The sequence below is a fragment of the Trichophyton benhamiae genome, assembly GCF_000151125.1.
Source record: "Trichophyton benhamiae CBS 112371 chromosome Unknown Abenha-G-c-62g06.r1, whole genome shotgun sequence".
Lineage (NCBI taxonomy): Eukaryota > Fungi > Ascomycota > Eurotiomycetes > Onygenales > Arthrodermataceae > Trichophyton > Trichophyton benhamiae.
In genome coordinates, this window is record NW_003315090.1 from 191,280 (window position 1) to 216,092 (window position 24,813).

A 24,813-nucleotide genomic window follows, 5' to 3' on the forward strand; every position below is an offset into this window, starting at 1 on the left:
TGGGAGCAGGCGCTTCAAAACCGGCGGACTCGGAGAAAGGGGGGAAGCATGTGTTTAGCAGGTTTGTTTTCCCTTATGACGATGCGAAATCTTCATCCATCACCCACCACCCATGACCGGACAAAGGCGGTAATCACTTATTAGCGACTATGCTATTTAGGCTGTTTTACTGATAACTGATAACTGCAGTAGTTCACCTGTTCAATTCTCCCAAGTCCTTGTCGAGTCGCTACAGTCAAGCTCAGAGGTAATCATACACCAGCTACCCGTTTACCATATTCCAATCCGACCAAATCCACTAAGTACCGATAAATTATCCCATAAAATAGACCGATGCTTCGCGCTCCCAATCGTTAGAGCTTCATATCCAAGCCCGTGTTGCTGAGGAGCTGAACCGCATCCGTGAACGTGAGACGCAAACTCTCGCCGATATCGAAAAGAGAATAGCAGCTTCATATCCACCTGAGGGACCCGCAGCAGCCAAAAGCAACATTTCTGCTCTTGCTAGCCAGCCTCTATCCCTTGAGTCACCTCGAGTCCCATTTGCCGGTACCGAATTCGACCGTGTTCCGGCCACCTCTGCGCCTGCAGAAAGCAATGATGAAGCCGCTGCAATTAATCCCAAGATGATAAGCAGCGGAAGGGTTGCTAAGGAAATTGAGGCATTGCGAGAATCACTGGCCACCAGGCCTACGATCCGAAAATTAGACCCCGAACTTGAAACTGCAAGGGAGGGAGTTGTGAAATGCCTGCGTGATAACCAGAAGCGACCATTAGACTGTTGGCAAGAGGTGGATACTTTCAAGCGCGAAGTTGCAAGGCTAGAAAAGGAATGGGTCCAAAAAATGATAAGCTGAGAGAGCCTGGTATGAGCCAACAATTTGGGTAGAGTATCTGAGCCTTGAGGAAGAAAAACTATATTGTAACGCCATTATTAGACAGTTTTCCTAGCATGTGTACCATAGCAACAGTAAGTGGAAATGGGAGAAGTGCATAATCTACTACGTTGTCTCTTGATATATAGCTACGATGCAGCAAGCGTAATGCAGTTTTGATATATGTACCCAGTACGTTCAGACAACCTCCCAGCGTCCTAGTCTTCCAACACTCTCCCCAGCAGCTCTAATAATACATACGTTCATAAGTTTACCTTCTTGGTGGCGGTCTTTATCAGTTGAAGGAACACTAGAGTCATCTAGGGTTCTGTGAGGACATATCCTGTTGACTAATATGGCACCAATACCCGTTCCCTTTCCTGCAGCAAGATTAAAATTGCCCGAGGTCACATAGCCCAGCAAGTCCTCTTCCCGTGGAATTGGTAAATGTGCCCGTTCCTCAGAGTCGTTCCCTGTCTTCTTTAATGGTCCCTCTAATTGATTTAAGAGGGAAAACCATTTTGATCGAAGCTCTAGATCTGAGGTTGGGAGACGGTAGATTCGCGAACGTCGCATAGGAGTCCCTCGACCCAAGAGAGTGATGGAAACAGTTGCAAGTGCAGGCTTCTGACAGAGAGATTCCATTGAGGCAGGAAGCTGGTTTGATTTTTTCAATTTCGAGATTATCGCAGAAGCAATCAAGGGGTCAAGTTGGATGAGATCTGGAGGCATAATCAGATCCGCCTCAGCTGTTTCGGATCTACCTGGTTGGTTATGTCTCTCTCCTGGCCCAACCCCATGATTCACAGCCATCGAGGCAGGCCCTGAAAGTAGGCGTTCCCAGTCACAAGCCCAACCTTGACCAATTTCACCGCTTTTCCCATTCCCAAGATTAACGCTGTTATATTCCACCCGCTTTGATTTGGGCTTACGCTCCCAGACTTCCTTCTCTCTTTTTCTCTCGCGGATCTCCCATTCCCACCCAGCTCTGGTTCCAGGGAAGTCACCTGGAAACCACGGCTTCTTTGACTCAAATGCAAGCTGTTGCTGTTCCTGGATTCCGCCAAACCGGGGATTTCCTCCAGAAGAAAGGGGGTAGTAGAGCAGGTAATACCAAACTGGGGTCACGCACTTCCATGGTAGTAAAACTGTCCAGGAGCCTTGTGAGTTGGAATTCTTTGAGCTATTATTAGAGGCAAGGAGGATTATGGGAATGTTTGGGTCAGTTGATTTCGGGGGAACATTCTCCCCTGGGCTAACTTCGGATTTTCTTCTATTAATTGCCTTTTGCGACGGTAGCTGCCAACAAGCCTTGCGCCTGGCAGGTTGAGAAAACAGATCTGGAGACAACTTTTGAGTTGAATCCGGCTTCCACGAAGCCAATGTTTCCATTAATTTAGTATGGCTTTCTGCTGAGTTGGGTATTTTGATAGTTTTTGGGGGGAAGCGAAGACGTGGATCGCTGATGTTGAAGGAGAGAAGTGCGTTCCGGGGTAAAGAAGCCGAATTTGTTAACCCGGCCAGGGAGAGCCAGGTTGATTCAGGTGAACCTTCTGGCCATACATCCACACCATGGGGAAGAGCAGGTTTCAAAGCACCTAGCAAGGCTTCCGTAGAACCAGGTCCCGCGACTTCAATACTCCCTATTTCGAACCTGAGGTCTTCAACCATCACTTGAGGCTTCTGGATTTTCGCCACCTTCAGGAGCTCCTCCCACAGCTGCAAGAAAGCAGATGGGTGGGCTCTGAGGAACATTCGTCGTCTTGGGGTCTTTGACTTTTGCAGTTTCTTGGGGGCAGAGTCAGCATCTGTCATTTCTATATCTTCATCCTGTTTGGGTGGGCACCAAATCAACTGGACAGGAGCAATAGGTCGCTTTTGTCCATCCCTTTCATAAACCCAGACGCGTAAGCTCCGAGTTCCGTTCCTCCATTTGTATTCATTACCTCCCCATGCATTCTGTCCATTCACGCCTAGCGCTCGTAAAAGACTTTCTAGGCTGGTATATGTTCCTTCCAGGCCAATTGTGGACATATAGCTCATGTCCCAAGCAATTGCACCCCTAGCCCCGCTGGCGCGGTGGGTTGTTCGATAGCATTTCTCTGTGGGTGTCAATGGAATCGCAAATCTCCACAGCGGGTTTTTTGGTTCTGTGAGATGTGCCCGTTTGGCATGAAACATATGAGTTGGCAGCCATGTCTTACAAATCTGGCGTTTTCTGAATTTCGACGCTGGCTTATGAGGGTGGGAGAGCTTGTTCTTTTTTATCTTTGGGATACGCGTGGCAACTTCAGAATCATGGCCAGCATAATAAGGGGATTGTGCTAGCTTGGCCTTCGCTGCGACTTGTCTTTTTGCCTTTGAGCGCGCGTTAAGGCCTTGAAGTCGCCGAGCACTTTCCAACCTGAGTCGCATCAACTGAGTCGGTTTCCTTCGCCTTGCCGTGACAGTCGGTGTGTTATCTTCTATCATCTACACTCAGGTGAGTCATCAGTTCACTGTGTTATAAATGATGGTTGTAAAGTAGAAAGTACATACCTCCCGCTTGGCTCGAGCCCGCAATCGACGAGGTACACGCTTCACGTTATGACTCGCGGTTCTCCGCCTGAGGTTCTTAGGCACCTGCTGAAAAGCGCGTGTCGTAGCTGCATTCTTGGATTTTCGAATACCGGCCTCCAGAGCACGAATTTCGAACTGTCGAGCAGCAACGAAGGCCGCAACATCGAGCTCCCCGGTTTTTGAGAGAGCTGTGTCAGAGCTCTGGACGGCCAAAGTGCGAGCATCCTGTATCTTCACTCGCTTACGGTGTAGAGACGAAGAGGACTCCCATACGCCTTTGCGCTTGTTGGGTCCGTTTGAGGCCATGCCTCGGAGTCATTGGATTGATGAACCCAGCCTGCAAGTTTTCAGACATTTTGATAATCAACAAAGTTGAGAAAAATAGAGTGAGGTTTCCGTATTTGGACTAGCGTTAACTAACTCTTATCTTGATAAGATTGAGTTTAAGTGGGGATTATCTAATCAGATTCGTGTCTTATTATTGTTTTATTAAGGCCGACGACGGATGTCTCAGCAATGCTCTATGAAACAGGGACCGACTTTGACATGTCATTAATATCATTTATCATTGATATATTTCTAAATCTAGATGGGCAAATACTGCTAACTCATATCTAGACTCTAGACGCCTCCACGGACCAAGCCTTAATCTATATGTCTATTGAAAGGCAAATCACAACGTGGCGAGGACGGCATCGACACCAGAGACCTGTTTCACGCCCAGTTAGTCTAACTGAATGCCCGGGAAGAAGGGCGAGTGGGACGAGCTTACGGTGACATTGGGAATGGAAGGCTCGTTCTCAGCGTAAACGACTTTGCCGTTGTCGATGATCATGGCGTAGCGGCCGGTGCGGCCCTCGTGGGCGGTCCAGCCATAGGAACTGGAGAACTTTGATTCAATGTCGCTGAGGAAGAGCTATATTGTACAATTTTGAACATGATCAGACGTGTGACTTTGCAGTAATCGTGCAGGCCTGGGGTAAGAGGGAGAGCTTACAATGTCATCACCAGTGACACCATTGGCCTTGCCCCAAGCACTCATGACGAAAGGGTCGTTGTAGGCAACGAAAGCAACGATGTCGACGCCCTTGGTCTTCAATTCACGAAGCTTTGCAATGTAGTCAGGGAGGTGGGTGGCAGAGCAAGTTGGAGTGAAGGCACCTGTACAGTTGTCAGTTTGCAGGCATTCAAGGGGGCCTATATCGTCCTACGGGGGTGCGTATACCTGGAACGGAGACGAGGACGACCTTCTTGTTACTCCACTCCTTGGATGCATCGTAGGGCATAGGGGCACCGCAGGTAGAGAATCCCTTCTTCTCCTCAGTCCATGGGATGTACCTATTAAGATATTATCCTTGGTTAGCCTGAAACCGCTTCCACAGCTGCATTACTTGACCAACCAGTACTGCCTGGCCCAGCTACAAGTCCAGCATGCCTAATATAAAAGGGTCAATCTGAAGACTCACTTGAAGAGAACATCGCATGGGAAAGCGTCTCCGGACTTCAATGCAGGCATTGTGAAAGTAGTGTACGTGGTTAAACGTGGGTTCAGCAGCAAGAACTCGATACAGCAGAGCGGCCGCGAGGTTGTGGCTATTAACAGGCAGAGCAAGATGGGGGACGAGAGAGAGGAAAAGGAGGACGAGGGCGAGGCAGGCGTCGCTGCTGGCTATTTATCCTTATCTCGATGTCCCGCCCTTGCGCCCCCCGGTGCCCCACCACCCGGCATTGATGACATAAAATGCCGTTTCCGTACCCGGCCGCCGGCAGCGAGTTGCATCGTACGATGTACCTAACTACAGATGGTGATAGTGAGCTTGATAGTGAGCTTGATAGTGAGCTTGATGGTGAGCTTGATGGTGATATTTTGCATTATATACGTCATTGAGAGTGGACATGCTCGGATAGGCGGCATGACTAGAGATGGTAGATAAATGATAGCACAGGCGGTGACTCCATGCCTGGGTACACGTATATAAAGAACACCCACTCCTGCCACGCTGATCACAGACAAGTAAAACACCAGCCTAACCTTGCAGCGTTTGAGACGTCCTCTTGGCCACCAGGGCTCCTAGCGCTGCTCCTACACCGCTACCATCCTTCGCAATCCCGATCCGAATCTTCTTCTCTCCAGCCGGTCCGATGGCTGGTATCTCGCGAAAGGCTTCCCGAATATAGCCCTCGAAGCCGGGGTAGTGCTCGATCAGGCTGCCGTCAACGCCGATATCAACCACCTCATCTGTTGCCAGCCGGCCGCTGGAGATGACGATGGCGCCCAGGGCGATAGCCCCCAGTCGTGCTGCACGCTTGCCGATAGAGTGTGCCAGGAGCTTGACGGCCTGGCAGTCACTGGTGCTCACATCCATGATATCAAGGTCCTTGCGCAATTGCTCCTTTGTGGCCTGTAGGCCCTCCGAGTCATCGCCCTCAATAATGCTCAGAATACTAGCATCGATTGCCCAGGCCTTATACAGGACCGAGTTAGAGTCAATCGTGGCCGGACTACCAAACAGACTGACAGAAGGGTTCTCCACCATCGACAAAATAGCAAGACGAAGAATTTCACCGAGGAACATGCCCGAGATCCGCTTTTCAAACATCTGGATCCCAGGATTGAAGGTCGCATTGTCCAGTTGGATATCAAACTCAGTGTTTGGGAGCACCTTGAGGGAATTGTCGAAGCTACCCCACTCAGCGTTTATCACCATCTCAGAAGCTGACTTATTATATGCGCTGCTGCTGCACCGTTCCATTTTCGTCACGCGGGGCATCTTCTCGACATACGCTCCGTTGGTTCCCGTGCCAAAGATGGCACCTATTAGTGTCCTGGAGTTTCCAGGAGAGCAATATGACCGGGCCATCAGCGTTCCCACGGTATCATTGATGAGGGCCGAAACTCGAACGGGCAGTTTGAGCTCATCAATCGCTGCCTGTAACAGCTGGCAGATATCCTTACCGACTACCTCAGGAATGTCAAAACCCTTCGTCCATCGATATAGTTCACCCTTGTTGATTCCATGCTGGATGACGGGGAAACTGAAAGTAAACCCAAGGTCAAACACTTGCTCTTCGGCATAGGGCTCCTTTACCTCTCCAGTCTGCCTTTTCTCGACGTGGGAACTGAACTGCTCGGCATGGTGCTCTCGCAGGAATGCCTCAATTTGCTTTGCTAGGAAATTAAACAATTCCACTCCATGCTCGGCAACCATCAGCTCTCTTGGGATGGCAGATTTCGATTGTATCATCTCATGGGTGGAGTTGCCATGCAGGTGGACAGAACAGACTCTCAGGTTGGTACCACCAAGGTCGACTGCCAGATACACGCCCTGTAGTTACCGGAGCCAAATGCTACGTCAGCGCCAGTCATCTCCAGCTAGGCGAAGGATAAATACTGCACCTTCTCCGTCCCATCGGGCACAGAAGTAATATACGACGGGATCTGGCTCAACCCAGAATCTTCCCGAGACAGTCCAACCTCCATCTCGCGTAGAAACTCCTCCACCCCTTTATTGAGCTCCTCCGTAGAGTACTCAAACCCCGCGGAAATCCGCTTCGCTTCCTCCAGAACCGCAGAAGCCATCTTCGAGGGGCAAATAGAAAAGATCTGTTCCGGATCGAGCAGGCCTTGGAGATACGGGCTTTCGCACCACTGGCGCAGATATTCGGGGGGTGTCTGTTCGGTGTTGTGGCGAGAGGCGAGAAAGAAAAGCAATGGCGAGGACTTCAGGAACGACACGCGGGGGATGCTCGGGCCGTCTGCGGGAAGAGCAGGGACGGTAGACGTAAGGAGAAGATGTATTATTATGAGTATTATGGGGAGGACAAAGTAGTAAAGTGACGGGCTCAGGCTGTTAAATATTGACAGCTTTTTGTCTGTGGTGGTGGGGAGGCTTGCGGCCCTACCAGTGTTTTCTTTGGGCGGCCTAGAGATGGATACCTACAAGTTAACTCAAATTACCAAGGCCTTCTGGAGAGCGGAGGGAAACATAGACTGACGGCCGGCATGTCTCATGAAGCCCGGAAACCTGGTTCATGTGGAGGATATCTGCGATGTGGACGTCACTGGCCGTCATCGATGGTACAAGATTAAGGGTTGGCACGCCCGGGTTGGACCCGTGGAAAACGCCCCGAGGTAAAACCCCAGGCAGCGAGAGAGATTGGCTCGTTGTTCCTGTCCTGCTGTGACTGCAGGGCCAATAGGTGTCTTTTTGTGTCCCTGATCACTTGTGCGCGGCCATTGACATCGCAGCGGCCGGAGGGTGATGGGAATAGGCCCCAGTTTGCCCAGCGACGGGGTAGGAGAAGAGAGTGACGTTGCAGGAAGCGATCAAACCGGTTGCATTTCCCACGCTTTGACATAAAGAAGAAGAAGAACAAGGAGAAGAAGAAGAAGAAGAAGAAATAATTAACGAGCAAGTTGATGCTACGTAATGCGAGATCAAAGGCCCTGCCGACAGTTATTAATACGACGGCATATTTCTTTTTACGCTTGTGGCTAGCTATCGATATCAAGGTGAGGCTCTTGGGCAGAGACCACGACTATCCGCACTGTGCGGGCTCTGATTCCCTATCGTACCCATGCAGACCACCGTCAAGAATCCACTGTTCGTTGTCGTCGTTATCATCCTGGACTCGTCTCCAGGTCTGCTTCTGCTCTCTCCTTCGTACGGGAGGCCTGTCGCTGCCTTCGCCGGATGGTTTCCACGTAGGCCTGACCAGGCCGGCACCCTTTAGCAAGGGGTTGTTGGAGAAGGTTCCCTCTCCTACGGACAGCTCAGGAGACTCTGTCGTATCCTCGACTGCCTCTTCTGCGATGGCATCAGGATCGGTATCTTCCACCCTTGGCTGCTCTGCTTTCTCGTACGTCCTAACGAGTTTCCCTTTCTTCACCTCCAGACTCATCACTACATTCTTCTTCTCCCACTCTGGTTTGGACTGCTCTTCCAGCTCTCGTAACATGCGCTGTTGCTTCTTTAGCGCCAGTGCTCTCTGGGCTGGGGTCATCCACTGTGTCGACGACGAAGTTGGTATGTCGAAATCAGCCGCCTCGTCTAAAATCCGAGTTCTTTGTGCATTGTGCGCCTGGAAAGAGAGAAGCTTGTCACGGTGAGCCTTTGCAGCGGTCAACTTTTGGTTGCTTTCGCTACTTAGTCGAGTGACGGCTGGGACGTGGTCATCCCGGCGGAAGCTGTCATTATGAGCTCTCATCTTTTCATTGCCACGCTCAGATCGTAGTTCCCGGATCATATCTTCGACCTCCTCGCTGGAGAGAATTGGGGTACCGCAGAATGAGCATGGCTGTATGCCTTCCAGAGCACATATTATTTTCCCACACGAAGTGCAGTTTGGTGCGGGTGCGAAGAGAGGATGGATGGAAGCATTGCAGTTACACTTGCGTGCCTGGGTTTTCGAAGGGTTCGAGGTTAGTATTTCCAATGCCGCAATTGCAGATGTGATATCAGCTATATTATTTGTAGTAGTGGTGGTAGTAGTGGTGTTGTTGCTGGTAGCTGTACGGCCAGTCTTTTTCTGCGCAGTGTTATTGCTCGATGATGACGGTGCAGTATTATGTTGTCCGAAATTCTTCGGAACTTTTTTTGACCGAACGTTTGGTAGATATTCTGATATCATGGGGCCAGTAGCAGATGGAGGCAGCCTATTCTTCGACTGCGAGGGGGCTGGTGATGGGTTTCTCGATGACGATCCTGGTGATATGCTCTCTGAAGCACCTCTGGCTACGGCGCTACTACTAGCCATGTAGTTCTCTTCCCTCTGCGGCTTAGTATAACCGCCGCTGGTATCTCCATAACCTTCCGGTTGCCTGGCGGTAGGTGGAGGTTTCAAAGCACCCCTCTGAGATTTCGTTCCTGCTGGTTTCTTGGGTATCTGTCCACTCCTGCCTCCTTGGCCGTTGCTGCTATTGCTGCTCTGCTGGCCCGACTGGCCACGTCGTGAATTAAATGCAGATATAAACTCGAGAGCTGCTGGGGAATCATCCAACAGGTTTCTCAAATGCACTGCACACTCGTCTTTGGAAAGCGAGGATGAATATGATATGACCTGTTTGAGAGACTCCTCGTCCAACGGAAGGAGTCTAGCAAGTCGAGGGACAGCCCATGATTCAAGAGAAGATCCTGACATGATTTACTGCAAAACACTTGTACAATATACGAAGAGATATAAAATGGTAATAAGAGTCAACTCTTATATATATATATATATATATTTTTCAATCTATTTGAAAGCTCCTGTTTGTCTGTTTTCGCTCTTGAGATCCAAAGCGCGCGGGCGATGACTAACAATAAATTTTCGGATAAATAAAAACCGGTGATCCATATTTGGACTAGCGCATTTTTCAATGCGTGCCAAGACGAGCTTCTGCCAAACCTTGATAAAAATAGAATTAGAGATTGGTCAAGGCTTTTCTTCAGAACAACCATGGAAGGAGGGCATGATAAACCGCGGAGGGATATCCAGGCACAAGTACTTTTTGCACAGAACATAGCATTACTGCTAAGACAATTCACATTTGGATGACTTCATTATTCAGGCTATATACAAAATAGTGCCAGGATGGTACCTGACTTATCCATTCCACGAGGTCTGCAGAGAGGCAGAACCCACTCCCTTCTCTAAACCCGAGAATGACTTAAATATTCTTTAAGGGCAATCACCGTCACCACATTCGCGGACGAAAAAGTAGTAGATGTCAGCATATCGGCGGCACTCAACGCCCTTCCAGCTCTCGAGGCCAGAGAATTGGCTGCAGTAGTTGTAAAGGTCGGCCTTGAAGTTGTCATCAACCTTCTTGCGGTAGTCCTCAGTGAAACGGTTGAGTCTCTTTCCGTTACGGTATCCGTAGTCGTGACGCTGGCAGGATGGAATAAAGTCGTATCCTCGTGGCTTATCTGGGGAGCTGGAACAGTTGTCAGAGCTCCAGTCGCAGCATGGAGGGTTAAGGGCGTTGCGGGCGGCTTGGAAGGTAGAAATGGAGGAGCTAAAGAGCAGGCGATCGGTGACGGCAGCACCGCAGTCACAGGCAGTAGCAGCTGGGGCAGCAGCGGCCAAAGAGCTGGCACCCAAGGCAAGGAGAACGCTGAGCTTCATTGTGGATAATGTATTTGTATGTTTGTTTCTTTGTATAGAGGGTTTTGTTTGAGTTGTTGCGCCTGGTATACAACGAGAGCATTCCATGGAGGAGCTTCTGCCTATTTATATTCAACCATTCTTGTCCGCTGTGAGAACAGAGCCCAGGAAGGCTGGTCCCTCTTCTGTAACCCCGTATCATAGTCTTGTCTCCGTATCCAGCGGGTACCACAACAAAGACACACTGCTTCAAATGATATCCAAAAATAAGACCAACCGAAGATCTCGCAACTCTGGGCTCTGCGAGCTGGGAGCCAACCAGAAGCATGAGATCCTTGTACACTCGTATTCATGCGCTCCCGAAACTCAAGTTCGTCAAACATGCCTTCCAGCCCTGTGGTGGGATTGGAGGGGTAGCTTCGAGAAGAAAAAGAAAAGAATGAATCATGGAAATTGAAAATCTGCAATTCATAAATTGGGTATAGAATGACTTGGTTGGAGGAGACCAGCCACGTCGATCCTACCATCGGCTTGCACCGACCCCACATCAGAGAGCAAAGAACGTCTGGTCTCTATGCGGAGAACTTGCTGGGAGACATCCTTTTGAAGCCTACTGCTCGTATGGAATAAATTAGCAAAGCGAAGGTCTCCGCGCCCTTCATATAACTCCCATAGTACGGAGTAGTCGGTAATGAGTTAGAGTGAGGTACACAAAAATCTCCCTTCTTGATAAGTATAATCATGTATTTCTCTTCGTTCCGTCAAGCAAATATAAAATAGTGGCCGAAAATCTGGGTGCCCTGGTCAACAAGCCTCAGCATTATGGACATTAAACCGATCAAGAGCAGAAGACAAGGATATATAATTTTAAAGTTCTTACCCATAACCATCCCATGCCACCGCGAGGCTGACAGTCATCTCCGCCTTGTGGTCTTGCATATTAAGTGTCCGGATGGTGGTGATATCGGATGACACTCTATGCAAAAGGGAGGGACAAGAATATGCAAGGCTGAGTTCGATAACTTCGCAGTACCTTGAGCTACCAAGCCAACTTTTGAACCCTGGTTAAAACTGAACCCGCTTTCAATTGAATTAACTGATATTTGATAGCCCACCCAACTACTACAAACATGAGAGTTGAGATATTTCTCCGATACAATGATACTCCTACTCCCTGTTTATTGATACCGTAGGGGATATCTGCTCATTCCTGTGAACCGTAATACAACCCTATTCTCCTCGCCGCTTCTCGGTAGGAGAAGAAACTGATAGGTGAGCCTCTCCATACCAAAATACATTCGTCTACATGAATCTCTGCTCGGCCCAAACAAGCTGCCCCAGTCGTATCAATTGGTTCTTCGTAATGATGATATCCGCTTCTTTGCGGCCATGTCTCACGCGGCCAAACACTTTTTCGAAAGGGATAATAAGCTCCCCCGTGGCTCTTGTGGTAACACCTTTGTGAAATACCTCTACAGTTTGCACGACTGATCCGTGTGGATGACGAGAACGGGTCGCATGTCGGGTATCTTCGTGCTCCCAACGCTGAAAAGTGATGTGTGGGCTGTGTTTGTCAATGTTTATAGTAATGACAGCTTTGGTGTCGGATCCCTGCGCCTCCAGCCATCCCTGGGCATCAATCGCCAACTTTTGCTGGGTTTCCGACATTCCAGTCTCGATAACAAGCACGGGCCAACGGGTATGGCCTTCCAGGCCAAAGGCCAGATCAGGTTGCTTTCTCCAAGTCTTATTCAAACTATGTATTTCCGACTCGTTCATGGAGACGAGTTCGTATTCGACGCCCATATTTCCAAGCTTAAGGATGATTTCCATGTGGAGGCGACCGGTAGCCATTTCATGCGCCGTACTCTTCATCACTTCAAGAATCACAGTTGGGCCTCCTTCTTCAAAATTATATGTTATACGAGGTCCACTGTCAGGATAGGCCTCGTCAAGAGCTTTGAAAAAGTTATCATCCACGCAAGTTACTATTAAAAAGGGGCTTTTAGAGCTATCCGCAGAACAGTCAAGGGACTGGGTATCTATTATATTCTTCAATTTCTTCATATTGGTATATTTGACTATCGGTGTTCCTTCAGGGAGCCCAGTCAATAGTTTGGAGTCCGCAACACAGCAATGTGTTGCGTCAGCCGTCGTCCTTTGGTAAGCCATTGTATGCTAGACAGTACATGTGTTGTTAATTTGGTGTTGTTAGTGTAGTTATTGTGTGCAACACGAATTACTTCCGATGGATCTGGCAGAATCTCCCGCATAAATCTATATCCGGGCCTTGGTAGCTAATCAGTTTAGGTATTATAAGAAATAACTGGTTAACATGGCTGTGGCCAGTAACTATTGGCCACATTATATTAAGTGGTTATTATGTTCATATTTGACGAACTGGATATAACCAATTTCCTATAAAGTGGACTATGCCCATCCCAAGATATACTGTAGAAAATATGCTTGCCATAATTCTTTGGATGAATTCACTAACTAAACTAACTAGTTGATTTGCAGGGAAGCCCCAACCTTGACCATTTTTATCCAGCATATGCCCGGCGTGAAGCAGAAAGCCGATAAATCAAACAAGGATGGGTGGAGAGCCAGTGCCATGAAAGAGAACAAACATGTGGGAAAGGCCATCAAACAACAATATCGCACATACGGGATACCCCAGCTGCGTTTAACAGCGATAAGAACAGCCTGCCACTAATAGGATGTCCCCGCGCCATCCGGTGTTCCTAGCCAAATGAGCTCGATCATACTATGCGTCTCATCAAGCTCCCTCGAGTACAGCTGGTGCACGTTGTGTCCAATGACGGTTGCTTCCGCAAGCATCCATCGTTCCTTTTTGACTCCAGGTTGGTCTTTAGGACGCAGGGGTCCAAGTCGTTTTTCAAACACTTTATCATCTCCATCCCATGTCTTTTCAACTTTATCGAATCCGACAGATTCAGCGTTTGCAGAGGCATCAATTGTGTATTTGACCATCGAGTAGCCATTTGTTAGCACCCAAAAGGTTCGTTGTCCTTTCCCGGTAATCCGCTCGTCAAAACGCCATCGTCGTAAAACGGAGTTACGGCCTGCAACAGCTGCAATTGTGCTCATTTTTACGACGTCCTTGTTGTACCAGCTCTGCCAGTGGTGAAGAGAGTCAAAACGGCGCCCTGATTCGAACAGCCCATCAGGCTCACCTCTTATATCCATCTGATACAGCGAATCCCAGAGAGTCAAATCCGTATTTCCAAACTTCTTGATGCAGTGTGCTACCTTCTGATCTCCGGGTTGAGTGCCAAGATCCTGGCATTTCTGGTATACCGTATGCATGGTCTCAAGAAGTGGCTTCGACACAAATACCCCAGCACCTCCAAAGGCAATAGGACCGAACTCTTTAACTTGAATATCTGCCTCGGAGAGGGAACCGATATAATGTCTCTTGGTGGCATCAATTGTTGCAAGACGCTTGCCGATGGTAGCTAGAGACGGAAAGAATGTATCGTCGTCCACAAAGCTAACCCACTTGACATTGGGAAGGTTATTCTCGATATGCTCCGTGAATGCTTCGACCAGGCCAAAATAGCGAGCCGTAAATTCAAGAGGCGAGGTCTTTAGGGTCAGGTTTAGCCCACGGTTGTGGAAGTATGTCTCGTGAATATCGATATCTTTAGTTCCCTCTGGGATGAGAACCAGCATGTTTGCCTTCGAAGAGCCATATGAGAAAAGGAGTGACGGGAGAAGGCGCCTCAGCCGGTCTACATCTGTTGCGAGGCCAAAGAGAATAGCGGCCGTATCGTCGACTTCGCTGTCCGCGGCCACATCCACGTCAATGACTGGAGGGCATGTCAATGCACTCTCTCCTTTATCCTCAGGTGGTGCCGTCAGCCCTCGATCCAGAGCCATGAAATCCGGGAGAACTGGTTGTTTAATGGTCTCCAAAGGGGCAAATTTCGCATCCGAGCTGACCATGTTGGGACGGATGTAGGCCCGGGTAAAGTTCTTTCGATGGAGCCATTCCGAGTATGATAAGGGGGGAGGGACCATCAACCCCCTTTTGCACAGCTCATTGACGGCCTCGACTGAAGAAAACTGAGGCTGGAAACGCGTCAGGGGCGAGACATTCAGGCTAGACCGAGATAGCTGGTCAAAAGAGTGAGCAAGATTAGAGAGGGCAATGCGATCGTATCTGACAGTAGCCCAGAGAAGGAAGATTGGGATCGCCAGCACCAGGCTAATAATGATATTTTTAGGCCGGATATGCATTGTCACTGTTTGGTGGTAGAAGGCGCGTCGGTACAGGATCCTAGAGAGAGAACAACGCTTCCTAAGCCTTTCTCTTGAAGATAGCAGCAGAGACAAGGAGTCTCTAGCTAGAAAAACCGTTGATGTGTAGTAAAAGACAGAAGAATAAGCGAGAAAGAGAGAGATAGAAAATGTGTAAGTGAGTGTGTGTGAGTGTGTGCAGAAAAGGGAAAAGTAAAGACAGGCACTTTGATTAAAAGATATCGTTTCCAGCAGTTTATTAACCACAGATATCAACCCCACAAGCTGGAGAATCACCAGGCATGGCGGGACCGTACAAGTAAGAAAACAAGCCTAGCAAGGAGGTAAAGAAAGATAATGTTGGTAAAGAATACAAAGCATAAGAAAGCCCCATGCAGAATAGCAAATACTAGGGAGAAGACCATCCTGTAGCAATATTCACATGGGCGTTTCAACCCAAAATATTGCCTTTGGTCAATATTAATAGGAATGGTATCTATTGCCAGCGACCCTTGTCTATTTACCAGAAGGTCTGAAATATCCTAAGGCATATGCATAAATGGTTGCGCTTTCCACGGTTATAGATGGGGTAGACGATATATCAAAACAAAAAGGAGCAGAGTGAGTTGCTAGGCAGCGGCCATCATGTCTGGCACCTTCTAGGACTCGGAACTTGCGTGTAGGTGAGAACGATGGTATATATATATATATATATATATATATTTATCTTGCCTATGCCAGCAACGGGCGAACCATACATATGGTAGACGGGACGAGCCAGGACGGGTTAAATAAAGGCATTTAAAAAAGGTATCTGATGGTTATATATTATTATATATAATATCTGAAGGAGTATATTGGGGTATTTGTAACCGCCCAACGGTTACATAGTCTCGTTTGCTTCCTCTTCGTCAATCATACCTTCTCGATCATCAAATTTCAGGAAGTTGTTTTCATCGGCTTCGTCACCCATTATGGCTTTCCATACCTGCTTAACTTGATCAATCAAGCCATCATCAAAGGCCAGGTCAAGTGCCGGGGCAGGGAAAGAGAAGACGTTGTCATGAGAACCTTTTAAATTCTCAGGTACAACCATTTCACGCTCTAGACATCCCAGCTGAGTGAAATGAACGCCCCAGATTACCTTTGCTTTTGAGTCCACAGACTTCAAGAAGTTGTCCACCGCGTTTTCAAGGATCACCTTGCCCCTTTCAGCGGGTAGTAGGACGTAACCGTAAATTATGCCTATTTGCGCCGAAGGTTAGCAACGTATATCAACCCCAAAATGATAGTGTAGTATGGCGCAATAAAAAAAAGAGCTTTATGTGCTCCGGATCAGAAAAAAGAGATTATCATCAATGATTTTGCAGACAATGTAGATAATATAAAGGCATCATGGAAAGATAGTTAAATGAGTGCGATTGCTAGTAGAATGATAATACTCACATTGGTTAGCAGGGCACTCTCCAGTATCACTTGAGTGTACCAAGAGATAAGTGGGAGGACCAGAATTTCTTGATGGGATGGTAACAACAGCGCCAGCTGGTACGGGCCCATTCTCCGAAGTCTGTGGGAAAAGTATCTCCAATGAAGAATTGACAATCATGATAGCTCGCGTAAGGTGGGAATAGGGATGTACCCTTTCTCTTTGTATCTGTTCCGGGAGATCCCATCCAGATCCAACGACGTACCTACTCTTTACGGACTCGTTGTCCGTAAGATAAACATGTAGTTTTTCGCTTTCGCTTCCCTCGATTATCTCATCCACCTTCTTAATCTCCCTACCAAGGGCATAGATCCCACCTCCAACGGCACAGGCACGGCAGGCAGCTTGGGAAAATTCAGCCCCGCCACCCCATTTAGCTAGAACGGCGCCAAAACCGGGCCCGAATACTCCAATAGAAGAAAGATGTCTTTTGATATTTGGAATAGCATCGATGGAGTCGGTTGTATCCATACTCTTAAGAGAAAGAGAAAGTGAAAGTAGCGGATCGAACAAATCACTGGGAATGCGATATTTGGTCTCCAGCAGGTTCTGGAACTGCATGTTCTGGTCTACTTCTGATTCAGCTTCGTTCTCCTGATCATGGCCCGGTTGCATGAGTTGCCTGAGAAGCTTCATTAGAGATCGTTTAGATTTCATACTCATGGTTTCATCAGTAAACACATCTTCACGGCTACTAGGCACGCGCTGCAATCTAGCAGGTTGGGAGTTGGCTTCTGAACCAGTACTATACTGGTATATCCACCAACTCCCTACAGCCTGAAACTCAAGCTGACGATAGACTCGAGAGGATACGAGTGATGGGAGAAACCTGGACTGGGAAAACAGTAGCTGAGGCGATAAAGATAACGTGTATGCACGTGAAAACGACAGTTCGTCATCTTCACCATCTAAAACAGCAGGACGTGATATACTCGCAGATTCGAAGGGCATAGAGTTAGGCACTGACTTGGATAAAAAGCATGTCAGCGCCCTAAATTCACAGAGTAAACAGAGTAGGGGGTGGGGAGAGGGGGGGGGGGAGATTATACCCTCATTGACCTTTTTCACCCATTCCTCTGCTTCCTGCAGGCTAAATGCGGCCTCAGAGCCACCATAGTAGTTATTTTTGTCAATATGCAGTATTTTCTTGCCGGATCGTGACAAGGCCCTTCACGTAAAATTTCCCATCAGAAACAGCACTTCATACAGCACTTCACTCAAAAATATCCTAAACTCACAGTGCCAGGAATGCCTGGGGGAGGCCAGTGCCAGATATCACGACATCCCAAGTCGACCCATCAAGCGTGTTCAAGTCGAGCATTCTGATATGGTCCTCTGCTTTTGGATCAAAGGCCAGGTCTCAGGGGAACAACATCTAGTCATTGCCCCTCTACCATTCTTAGCAGCCACAATAGGGCAAAGGTAGCAACGATTGGACCACAGATTGTCTCCCAGGCTACCACGACTGGTATTCTGTAGCTAAATATCACAAGAAGCTCAAGTTTGAGTTGCATGAAGTTGTTCGATTTTGCTTTTTTGTGCGTAGGCCACAGATGTGTCATGTGATATAAATCTTGGCGTTGACAAGCACAAAAACCTCGAGGAAAAAAATGTTGAAACTGCTTCTTCTTTTCTCTCCATGCCACTCCGCGTGTAAAGCGCCGACATACAGCTATTATTATGCATGTTAGTTCTGTGTCTATGGATGGCCCTTCATTGGTGCTGTCATTCACGAGTGGTAGATCCAATTTCGCCCTGTATCTGCCGCTCAGGATAACTACTCTGATAGATGCGGTTCGTATTGAGGTGATACATCTATATGTGTATAATAATAATTATTGGAGTGCCTTGCGTTGCCGTCCTGCGAGCATCTGGAGTAAAAATAGCTCTTCAATATCAGTCGGAACTCCGCGTGTAAAATCCCTGGTGGCAACAGTAGCCATATTGTTAACGGGAAAAAGCTGTGGGCGCTTGTTTGGTCAATCCAATAAGTAAAGGCCAGCCTACTCTGCTGAGATGAGTGGTGTGGCCGTGGTATACTGGAGTTGACATCCATCGCCATTGTCTGAAAGAGTCCAGAAACGTCAATCTAGAGCTAGCTCTCACTCTTCCTCAGTTTCAACAAGACGAGCCCTCATTATCTTGACCTGGTCCACCGGCCGGTCCTCAGCTCCTGTTTTTACCAGACCCATCCTCTGCACAACTCTCATCCCGCTCTTCACCCGTCCAAATATTGTATGTTTCCCATCCAGCCACGGCGTTGGTGCCAAAGTGATGAAAAACTGGCTGCCATTCGTGTTTGGGCCACTGTTAGCCATGCTGAGCACTCCAGCGCCAGTGTGTTTAAGTGAAGGATTTATTTCGTCTTCGAATTTTTCACCGTAGATCGAACTTCCGCCTCTGCCTGTTCCGGTAGGGTCACCCGTCTGGACCATGAAATTGGGAATTATACGGTGGAATATGACATTATTATAGTATCCTCGTTGTGCTAACGTCGAAAAATTCTTGCAGGTCTGTAATTGAGTTAGCGGCGTTGATTCGCATTACAAACGAAAGGACGTAATATTGGTAATAACCCACCTTAGGGGCATGTTCTGTATACAGCTCGACTGTTATAGAACCCTAGGAACAAAAAGTCACGGTCAGATACTCCGTACAGCTAGTTTGTTAATCTTGACGTTGGTAGAAACATACCATAGTTGTTTCAAGAACCACTTCCTGCGCCATGTTTAGGGACTGTAATTTTATCTAGCTCGCAAGCTAACAAATCCTGCAGCTAAATCAATAACAATATTAGTCGAAGGGAGTATGCTTGGCTTGTGGTGGTAGTTGCAGGTGTTGAACTGTATGAAGGACGGCGCGCAACTTGAAACTCAAAGCGCGCAGGAGAATCAATTTGATTTAGAGCCACATCTCAACTTCTAACTAACTAATCAAGTGCCATAATAAAACTCCAACAACATCGCTAGACTGTTCTACACAAGCGCTTCCTGGCAGTTTTTCCAGACAGAGGTAAACATACATTCAAATATCTTTTAATCCTCATCTTTATTCTCAGCCCTTTTAGGCCTCGGATCTGGGCCTAAGCCTTCGTCGCTATCACTACACCCAGTATCGCACACCAGAAAGTGAAGCCTCGTTTATATAGGAGCTGACAACCGAAAGTGTCATGCATCCTTTACCTAGCTTAACGGAAGCTATCGATCAGCTCACTATCGAATTTGCCCTTTTAAAGCCTCTCATTCCCACATATACCCATCTCATAATTTCTACACTGTTTGCTTTATATATTGGCTGTCATGCTTCACTCTCAAGGCCCTCATCAGCCAAAAAGGAATCCAAAGAACACAGAGAAGAGGATGATACGGATGAAGCTGTTGTCCAGAAGATGGGTGGCCTGGAACCATCAGATGCTATAGTATTTCCGGTTCTATCTGGCCTCACGCTCAGTGGTCTCTATCTCCTGATAAAAAACTTTGACCCCAAATACTTGAGCAAGATCTTAAACTGGTACTTTTCGCACACCAGTTTTATATTTGGCATAGCTTTCTTCCGGGATGCCATTACGATACTCAGATCCTTTGCCTTTCCTACCCGCTACTTTCACCGTGGTACTCTGTGGAAGGCTAACCAGGAAAAGCGAGTCTACGAAGCAGTGGCTTCAGAAGGCTCATCCCGTAACACCCGTCCGTCGCCATTACCGGGTATATTGGGAACAATACCCCTCGCAGAATCTGTACAAATCTATCTCTGGAGCTTACGGGGAACTTCCTATCAGAAATTGAACTTCCAGGCTTATATACGGTCACTTGTGGATCTTAAATTTCCTTTCAATATCATCGACGTACTTAGTATTATTTTCTCTGGCATCGTGGTTCAGTTCTCTGCGTTCGGTTTGCGCCCATGGTGGCTAACAAACTTCCTGGGATTCTGCTTTTCCTATGGTGCGCTCCAGTTCATGTCACCCACTACATTCTGGACTGGAACCCTTATACTAAGCTCCTTATTTTTCTACGACATATTCTTCGTCTTCTACACACCAATGATGGTTACTGTTGCGACAAAGCTTGATATTCCGATAAAGCTTGTATTCCCACGTCCACCTGTCCCTGGTGAGAGCAAACCAGCAGAAGCAACGCTAGGATTAGGCGACATTGTGGTACCTGGGATGATAATCGGACTTGCCTTGCGGTTTGACCTTTACTTGTACTACTTAAGAAAGCAAAGTCGACAAGAACAAACAAGCTCAAAGGATGACAACCGAGTTGAGTACAAGAATGCTGCAGGTGGGTGGGGTGAAAGGGCCTGGGGATGTGGGCTTAAAGGAGCAAATGCTCCTCGGCATGAAAAAGAATACTTTGATTCAAAATCATTCCCAAAGACATACTTTACTGCTGGATTAATCGGATATGCCATTGGCATAGTCGCGACATTATTGTCGATGCAGTTATCTCAACATCCGCAGCCTGCGCTATTGTTCCTTGTGCCTGGGGTTCTGATCTCCCTCTGGGGTACAGCATTTGCAAAAGGCGATATACAGGCCATGTGGAACTTTTCTGACGAAGTTGAAGACGAGGGCAGCAACGAAGATGAAACGAATACAACCGAAGCCAACGATTCGTTTATGGAGGAAATCTTAAAGAAGACATTGTCATTCTTCTGGGATACTCGCATATCTGAGAAGGATGAGAAGAGCGCAGCCGACGCCGGCGATTCTAGCAGGGATTCCAGCTCAGAAAGCCCTGATCGTGATGGAAATAAAGACAGTACTCCTAGTACTGAGGACAATTCTTCTGAAGAGAAGAGGACCCATTCGAAGTCAGAACTTATATCGCTGTCAATCTCATTAATCACAGAGACAGAATCGAAAAAGGAGCTAGGGGAAGGTAAACTTGTCTCAACACCCCAGCCATCAACGAATTCCTCCCCAATTCTTGTTGCTAAGGAAGAAGAACGCCCATTGAAGAAAAGACGAGGATATAAACCCACCAACTGAAGTGTGGTCAGTGTAATGTGCAGATTTTTTAGGCGTTTCTGGAGCTTGACTCGTGTTACGCCAACCTTAGAATTGACGATGCTATGATAGAATTTGAGAATAGATACTGTGGTTATAATACAAAAGCTCAATCAATCTTTCATTTGGTTCCCTGCCGTTAAAATGGGCGCTACCTGGAGTGACTTCCATCCAGACTGTGGACTGGAATTCAGCCTTCTAACACCATCTTTAATTCATTCCACCTCGAGGTGGCTAAGCTGACGATATCTTTTATTTCTTCTTTGCCCACATAAAATCCACCATTTTTCTCCAGACGCACTATTTTAGCGACGGAGTTTGACGAGGTGAGATCCACAACAACACAGATACGTTCTGGGCATAAAGACTCTTCAAACGCATCAGGATCCGCTAATATCCATTTATCATAAGCTTCATCCGCATCATTAGAAACCGAGCCGTCCAATTTCTTCCCTTTCCCCTTTTGTTGGTCAAACGGAAGAAATACCCGCCTCCAATCGTCCATTCCATGAGCCTCAAAAACGCAGAATGAGCTCGAAATCGGCATACCACGTAGTCGTAAGGCTTTGGCTTCAGAAACTCTATTAGAGCATAGTACTCTCTCGCTCTCTAAATCCCACCATGCCTTGGGCAGTTTGGTGTTTTTTAGTGCAGCCACTATTGCTGCCCACGCTACATCAAACGGGTTTCCTGCAAGTGAAACCATCAAGACATCAATATATAGAGTCCAAAAAGCTTTAACTTCTGGGTCCTTGGCTGTTGTTTGGGTCGAATTATCATTCCCATCATCCATCTCGATATCCTCATTGGTGGTCTCGGATGCCTTGGCTGGATCTGGGGTATACCATATCCGTAGATCTTCAGCACGAATCAGATTCGAGCTGTGAAGAAGAGAAAGAAGTTGATGGGATAGAGACTGCGCCAGAGCTGTAGGTGGAGCACTGGCAAATATGCTGGGTGAACAACCGGTGCTTAATGACAAGTTGGGAACAAGTAAATTGAATGACTGGATATCCGAATCGTCATCTTCATTATCTATAACCGGGCCCGGTTCAGATTTCGCACCAGCATCTTCAGTTTTCCTCCGTTTAGCGCTTCTCGAAGACAGCTCCGATGCGACCTTCCAGGAGGCAATATCATCGGTATGGAGTATTTCTGCCCTCACGCCACAAACAGCTGCTGTGTCGCCCATCCGAACAACCGCGCTGCCATTGGTGTGAGTAAGTGAGCCTGTGCTCACAGAGGCTGGCCGAAACTGCGTATCCGTCCTGCCATTGATTCGTATTGACGGTCGTGAGCTGGACGGGGAAGGTTGGAGGTGTGCGAGTGCATAAGTATGTGGCTGGAGCTGTGCCAGGTGGGCTGGAGAGATCGAAAAGGCCGGAGTAGAGCTGGGTACTCCGGAGGGCGCTTCTACGGCTACATTGACCGTTGCCATCTCTCCAGAATGTCGCCGTTGACTCCGAACAATCGTTATTTCTTATCTCATCGTCCTCCAGCTTTCTTTTCTCTAAGAAAAGTCGCTGTGGCAGAATAAGTTCAAGGTACCAAGGCGGTGAAGAGTCTTGGCGCTTACCTTATCTTCCATCATACACGTGATTGAATCCTGGTTTTTAGCCAATAATATCAGAAAAAAAATCAACGACATCGAGAAAGCAACATCGACACTTGGACTCTGTCAAGGGCTTCCGCGGAGAGAGCCCAGAGGGGTGCTAATGTAACGGTGTGCCGTTTACTCCGTACTCGAGGATGAGCCCAGTCTTCTCTATTATCAACCGGCTCGGGATATAGGGCCACACGGATGCTGGTCTTCGGGATGTGCGCAACTATAACTAGCGGAGGGACTAATGCATGAGATTTCACAGCCCATCACCCTCTGAATACTATCTACCCCTGTTGATTGGACAAGATCCTTTCGAGTGATCATCAGCGGCAGTCGTACAATGGGATGGAGCTTCAGCGCTTCGTTTTCTACCTGGCCAATAGGCGTGCAATTTATCGTGTTGGCGATTGAGGAGCTGAGCACTCCGAGGAACAACGGCATCTCTCTCTGCCTGGGCTTCTTTTGCTACTGCACCCCCAGTCCTCTCTCCAGGTCGTTGTAGGCCTGTGGGACTCATTTTAGCTCTCGCCGCTAGCCTACTTGCTGGCTATGGGCCAAGATTGTGACGCACAGCCACGGGCGTGAGTTCACTCTGTGCAGAAGATTCTTTCTTCGAACTTGGTGTCGAAACGGACATACTTCGTACAATAACTGGCGCACGGAGCATGGTCACAAGATTTTGCAGTCGGCCCAAGGCTGTGGACCCGATGGCACCCCATGAAAGTTGCACGGCGGCTACATGGTGACATCTCAGCGGCAGTGTCTTTTTGTGTTGAGGTCCTCCCTTGAGAGAAAACCCGATTATCCGGTGCAAAAGCCCTTCACTCCCCTGATCCTTGATCCCGTATTTGAGTTCGGACGTCATGAAGGAGGGGCAGCCGCCTGCGGCCAATCGATATCCGGCGCCACAAAAGCCCTTCAACCCTGATCCGTGGCCCATGACCGATCATCTTGTGCCCTCCTATTCGCTAGGTCCCCTAACTTCATTCATGCTCTGTGTGAATGCTGCATTTCCTTCACATCTTGGCGCCACTCTCTTCTCGAGAATGAAGGTATTTGGTATAGCTTCGTTTGCTGACATAGCCAACCGCTTGAGGCAGATATGCTGTATCCTTAATCTTTGCAATACCCCTGGTCTCTTCTCAACCATGCAAAAGCTTGATCATGCTTGCTTTCCACCCCAGGCTCAATCAATAACTAGAGTGACCATGCTGGTTGATGGGCGATCGGCCGACGCAATCCATCCAAAGGCATTTTTGTGACGCCTCGATTGCCCTTTTTCGTAGGGAGCTATCTCCTTAGTTTTGGCAGAAACCACACAATCGCTTTGCATTGGTTTATAGTGAAATCACGCTAATAATACTATCCTTTTGAAGGTTATTAGTATGAATTGCTTTTTCAAAACTGCATTGACTTCCGTTGAACGTGGGAAGTAAGATATATCGGCGGTCGGAACCCCCTCATCCCTACAACACTTAAGAACTATCTGTACCGCAATCCATGCTCTTGCTATGTCGATCTATGCAGTTCATGAATCAGCCTTCTCATATCATATAAAAACTTGATCTCCCATCTACCTACTTATGGAGTACTAGCCGCCGGACGTCGTTTTACCCAAACTATATAGATTTTGGCCTTCCACCCCGCGCATCAACTTCTTTGCAATCAGGATCATTTCAACAGATGACTACGCGATAAGGTAGCCACATCACAAAGCCCTATTCTACTCAAATCTAGTTTACACACCTGGATGGAGTATGGAGAACCATTACACTTGAATTTAGAATCGTTCGCGGTCTGACAAATATGGGCTAGTAACCTACCGTTTGCAACTGCTGTTCGGGTGCCCACGAGGACGTTCTGACGAAGTGAAAATATCGAACTCCATTAATCCTGCCGACTGCCTGATAACCTGCCCTGTTCTCGA

The 24,813-nt window shown here is 47.8% G+C and overlaps 13 protein-coding genes across 13 annotated transcripts; 2 read left to right on the forward strand and 11 right to left on the reverse strand.

Moving 5' to 3' along the window:
• Window positions 1-81: 81 nt before the first annotated feature.
• On the forward strand, window positions 82-857 carry ARB_01996 (uncharacterized protein; the record flags this gene model as incomplete). Its single annotated transcript, XM_003011721.1, has 3 exons — window positions 82-129; window positions 161-247; window positions 330-857. The coding sequence occupies 3 exons, from the start codon at window positions 82-84 to the stop codon at window positions 855-857; spliced, it is 663 nt and encodes a 220-aa protein (XP_003011767.1).
• A 216-nt stretch (window positions 858-1,073) lies between these two features.
• On the reverse strand, window positions 1,074-3,740 carry ARB_01997 (uncharacterized protein; the record flags this gene model as incomplete). Its single annotated transcript, XM_003011722.1, has 2 exons — window positions 1,074-3,347; window positions 3,414-3,740. The coding sequence occupies 2 exons, from the start codon at window positions 3,738-3,740 to the stop codon at window positions 1,074-1,076; spliced, it is 2,601 nt and encodes an 866-aa protein (XP_003011768.1).
• A 418-nt stretch (window positions 3,741-4,158) lies between these two features.
• ARB_01998 (allergen Asp F3) lies at window positions 4,159-4,950 on the reverse strand (the record flags this gene model as incomplete). Its single annotated transcript, XM_003011723.1, has 4 exons — window positions 4,159-4,350; window positions 4,432-4,595; window positions 4,660-4,772; window positions 4,901-4,950. The coding sequence occupies 4 exons, from the start codon at window positions 4,948-4,950 to the stop codon at window positions 4,159-4,161; spliced, it is 519 nt and encodes a 172-aa protein (XP_003011769.1).
• A 276-nt stretch (window positions 4,951-5,226) lies between these two features.
• ARB_01999 (glucokinase, putative) lies at window positions 5,227-7,446 on the reverse strand (the record flags this gene model as incomplete). Its single annotated transcript, XM_003011724.1, has 4 exons — window positions 5,227-5,351; window positions 5,467-6,760; window positions 6,832-7,371; window positions 7,393-7,446. 4 exons carry the CDS (start codon window positions 7,444-7,446, stop codon window positions 5,227-5,229), a joined length of 2,013 nt encoding a protein of 670 aa, XP_003011770.1.
• A 74-nt stretch (window positions 7,447-7,520) lies between these two features.
• ARB_02000 (putative thyroid receptor interacting protein) lies at window positions 7,521-9,575 on the reverse strand (the record flags this gene model as incomplete). The annotated part of the gene is made up of 2 exons (XM_003011725.1): window positions 7,521-7,929; window positions 8,011-9,575. The coding sequence occupies 2 exons, from the start codon at window positions 9,573-9,575 to the stop codon at window positions 7,521-7,523; spliced, it is 1,974 nt and encodes a 657-aa protein (XP_003011771.1).
• Window positions 9,576-10,094: 519 nt separating this feature from the next.
• ARB_02001 (uncharacterized protein) lies at window positions 10,095-10,541 on the reverse strand (the record flags this gene model as incomplete). The annotated part of the gene is made up of 1 exon (XM_003011726.1): window positions 10,095-10,541. The coding sequence occupies one exon, from the start codon at window positions 10,539-10,541 to the stop codon at window positions 10,095-10,097; it is 447 nt and encodes a 148-aa protein (XP_003011772.1).
• A 1,281-nt stretch (window positions 10,542-11,822) lies between these two features.
• On the reverse strand, window positions 11,823-12,692 carry ARB_02002 (uncharacterized protein; the record flags this gene model as incomplete). The annotated part of the gene is made up of 1 exon (XM_003011727.1): window positions 11,823-12,692. The coding sequence occupies one exon, from the start codon at window positions 12,690-12,692 to the stop codon at window positions 11,823-11,825; it is 870 nt and encodes a 289-aa protein (XP_003011773.1).
• A 540-nt stretch (window positions 12,693-13,232) lies between these two features.
• Window positions 13,233-14,783, reverse strand: ARB_02003 (uncharacterized protein; the record flags this gene model as incomplete). The annotated part of the gene is made up of 1 exon (XM_003011728.1): window positions 13,233-14,783. One exon carries the CDS (start codon window positions 14,781-14,783, stop codon window positions 13,233-13,235), a length of 1,551 nt encoding a protein of 516 aa, XP_003011774.1.
• An 883-nt stretch (window positions 14,784-15,666) lies between these two features.
• ARB_02004 (uncharacterized protein) lies at window positions 15,667-15,879 on the reverse strand (the record flags this gene model as incomplete). Its single annotated transcript, XM_003011729.1, has 1 exon — window positions 15,667-15,879. The coding sequence occupies one exon, from the start codon at window positions 15,877-15,879 to the stop codon at window positions 15,667-15,669; it is 213 nt and encodes a 70-aa protein (XP_003011775.1).
• A 297-nt stretch (window positions 15,880-16,176) lies between these two features.
• On the reverse strand, window positions 16,177-17,590 carry ARB_02005 (Rab geranylgeranyl transferase escort protein, putative; the record flags this gene model as incomplete). The annotated part of the gene is made up of 2 exons (XM_003011730.1): window positions 16,177-17,437; window positions 17,508-17,590. The coding sequence occupies 2 exons, from the start codon at window positions 17,588-17,590 to the stop codon at window positions 16,177-16,179; spliced, it is 1,344 nt and encodes a 447-aa protein (XP_003011776.1).
• Window positions 17,591-18,371: 781 nt separating this feature from the next.
• Window positions 18,372-18,996, reverse strand: ARB_02006 (peptidyl-prolyl cis-trans isomerase; the record flags this gene model as incomplete). Its single annotated transcript, XM_003011731.1, has 2 exons — window positions 18,372-18,782; window positions 18,964-18,996. 2 exons carry the CDS (start codon window positions 18,994-18,996, stop codon window positions 18,372-18,374), a joined length of 444 nt encoding a protein of 147 aa, XP_003011777.1.
• A 442-nt stretch (window positions 18,997-19,438) lies between these two features.
• ARB_02007 (signal peptide peptidase, putative) lies at window positions 19,439-21,265 on the forward strand (the record flags this gene model as incomplete). The annotated part of the gene is made up of 1 exon (XM_003011732.1): window positions 19,439-21,265. The coding sequence occupies one exon, from the start codon at window positions 19,439-19,441 to the stop codon at window positions 21,263-21,265; it is 1,827 nt and encodes a 608-aa protein (XP_003011778.1).
• Window positions 21,266-21,473: 208 nt separating this feature from the next.
• Window positions 21,474-22,475, reverse strand: ARB_02008 (uncharacterized protein; the record flags this gene model as incomplete). The annotated part of the gene is made up of 1 exon (XM_003011733.1): window positions 21,474-22,475. The coding sequence occupies one exon, from the start codon at window positions 22,473-22,475 to the stop codon at window positions 21,474-21,476; it is 1,002 nt and encodes a 333-aa protein (XP_003011779.1).
• Window positions 22,476-24,813: the final 2,338 nt, after the last annotated feature.